Source organism: Cebus imitator, unplaced genomic scaffold (assembly GCF_001604975.1).
Source record: "Cebus imitator isolate Cc_AM_T3 unplaced genomic scaffold, Cebus_imitator-1.0 Scaffold3, whole genome shotgun sequence".
Lineage (NCBI taxonomy): Eukaryota > Metazoa > Chordata > Mammalia > Primates > Cebidae > Cebus > Cebus imitator.
Window position 1 is genome coordinate 7,436,846 of NW_016107318.1, and position 2,666 is coordinate 7,439,511.

At 33.9% G+C, this 2,666-nt stretch overlaps 1 protein-coding gene across 1 annotated transcript in view; it reads left to right on the top strand.

Moving 5' to 3' along the window:
- CRYZ (crystallin zeta) overlaps positions 1–1,818 on the top strand; it is a 27,183-nt gene extending 25,365 nt beyond the window's left edge. Inside the window, exons 8-9 of the mRNA XM_017531629.2 lie at positions 304–399; positions 840–1,818. Of these exons, the coding sequence (XP_017387118.1) occupies positions 304–399; positions 840–1,001 (258 nt within the window). The 3' untranslated portion in view covers positions 1,002–1,818. The remainder of the gene's footprint in view (positions 1–303; positions 400–839) is intronic.
- Positions 1,819–2,666: the final 848 nt, after the last annotated feature.

A 2,666-nucleotide genomic window follows, 5' to 3' on the forward strand; every position in this document is an offset into this window, starting at 1 on the left:
AGGAATTTTGTACGTATTGGCAAGTGGTTTGTAAAGCCTTATGAAAAAGATGAAAAACCTATAAATAAAAGGTAAGCAATCTTAAATGCTGACATATATTTCTTTAGATTTGTTTTTGTGTCTTTACAGAGAAGGTGGGATAAAACAAGCCAAAATCATACAGACATATTCAGGAGGTTATCTTTGACAAAGTTCTAGATATATTCAGGTTTTTTTTTTTTTTTTTACCACTTTAATGTTTTACCACAATTTAACACTATTTTGCAGTAATCTTAACTGTAGACTTGCTGCTTTTCATATTAGGTTGTTGGCAACAGAGGTACTATTGAAATAAACCCACGGGACATCATGACAAAGGAGTCAAGTATAATTGGAGTTACTCTCTTTGCCACAACCAAGGTAGGAAAAGAAGTACTTCTGATTTTGCTAACTTACACACTGGTACAGTTTGCCTGTTCAGTCAAACTGAAAGTTTAAGTAGATGTTAAACTTAGTTATATGACTAGAGGTAGTGGATAAGGATTAGTTACCAGAAGGACAGCTAGGATGACAATATAATTTATTATCCAAGTAAGCATACCTTTTGAGAGAGAAATGTGATACTAATAATCATTTCAGGACAATAGGTATTTTGTACACTAACACTGTCCCAGGCAGATGGGACTCGTGGTTACCCTGTAGATAACTACTTTTTCTATAGTTCTGGACAAGTTGACAAAAGTCACACATTTGTAAGAGACTCTTTATGGTATAACTCTTAGATCCTGATGTTTTTTAATGCTTCTAAAAATTAAATCATATGGTCCACGACAAAAATTATTTGTTTTTCTTTTTCTTAGGAGGAATTTCAGCAATATGCAGCAGCCCTTCAAGCTGGAATGGAAATTGGTTGGTTGAAACCCGTAATAGGTTCTCAATATCCACTGGAGAAGGTGGCTCAGGCTCATGAAAATATCATTCATGGCAGTGGGGCTACTGGAAAAATGATTCTTCTCTTATGATGATTAATTATTTCATGGATTTCCTACGTAATTAGAGGTATTGTCTTTCCCCCAGTTGGACTTACCCTATCTTTTCTTTAATTAACATTCAATTCAGTGAGTTTCTTATGTGAAAAAATAAGATTTTTATTTGGAGAGCAGAAGCAGAAGAGTAAAATTCATTGTATAGCTAGCAATATTTTTTATGCCATCTGTCTCAAATCAAAAAGCCATCATAGTAGGAAATAGCATGTTAGTAGTCATTTGGCATGAGGGTGCATTCCAGTAATTCTTAACTGATGCTTGATTAATTCCATACCTTTGATTAAAACATAAAACATGCTAGTTCACAATAAGACTGCTCAGTTTCCAAGGGTTTTCAATCCTACTTACTTTTCTAAAGGTTCCGTAGTCTCCGATTAGCCAGGACTATATTGGACTTTGAACATTTTTTGGACTAAAAATCCTCTATTCTAAACTAATCTTACTTGGATCTGTAAATCTTTTATAAAGGCAAGAATAAATAATATCCAGGACAATTTATTAGTTTTCTCAGTATTTTCCCAAGTATTAGAATATTCACTTCATTGTTGGTTGGCTGCCAATGACTCCATGTGTTCTGTGAGAACAGGAGCTTTATCTTTGATATAATATATAGTCTCCAAATAGGTAATACTTCTCAATTGATTAGATTTTCAAAGTCGATTTAGAGTTATCTGTTTGTGTGGTGAGGGTCAAATATTTTTGTTGAAATTAATAAGCTCACAAATTTGATAAATTAATCGGCATTTGTCTCATAACATAATGTGTAATAAAATCTGTGGAAAATTAAAACTTGCTTTTCTAGTTTTTATAGTATTTGCCTCTTATCACTTCTGCATAGCTCCTTACAGTCACTTCTTAAAAGTGTTCTATGCTGGAAGCCTTTATCTAAATTAAATACAGTGATGACTTCTTAGCAGTCTTGCCGTCAATACTATGCTCAGGAAAGTAAGTTTGGCTGCTTGTTGTTTTTGTTTTTCTTCACATGAGCACATCCTTTTGTCTTGTTACATTATGTGGTTGATTGTTTTGACCTGATTTGTCCTGTTGAATGACAATTTCTGGCTTGAACATGGAATTCTGCCTCAATAATAAACAGAAAACAGCTAATTTTTATAGTTGAAGGATATTGTTGGCTTCTGGCTGTATGTGCCGTGGCTGAAGTGTTTTTGCTATTAGCATTTTCCAGCTTTATCCACTATTTCTTTTATAGGTTAACTGTCCTGTAAGATAACACTAAAAAAAAAAAAAGTGTTAAAGCAATGTCACCAATATAGGCTAGCATTTTATGTGCATCCTAAAATGGAGGATTCCTTTCCATGCCACAAGGTAAAAGACTAATTATTCTGCAAAAGTCAGTTTAATCTGTTTGTACCTTTGCCTCATCTATAGAAAGAGTTAAAGCATACAGATGACTTAACACTTCACAATACATTGATACAGTTCAGTTAATCTTGAAGGCAAAACTAGCCAAACTGTGTTTATTAATACCATATTTATGAATATGTAGCACTGAGTGTGTTCTCTGCATAAATCTGTGTAGTTCTAGTCTTGTCCCAACTTTGAGCCAACTTCATTCACTACTTGGGTGGTGCCTGTGACCTTAGGGTTGCTACCTAGTAGTGCCTGTTCTTGATGAAAAAT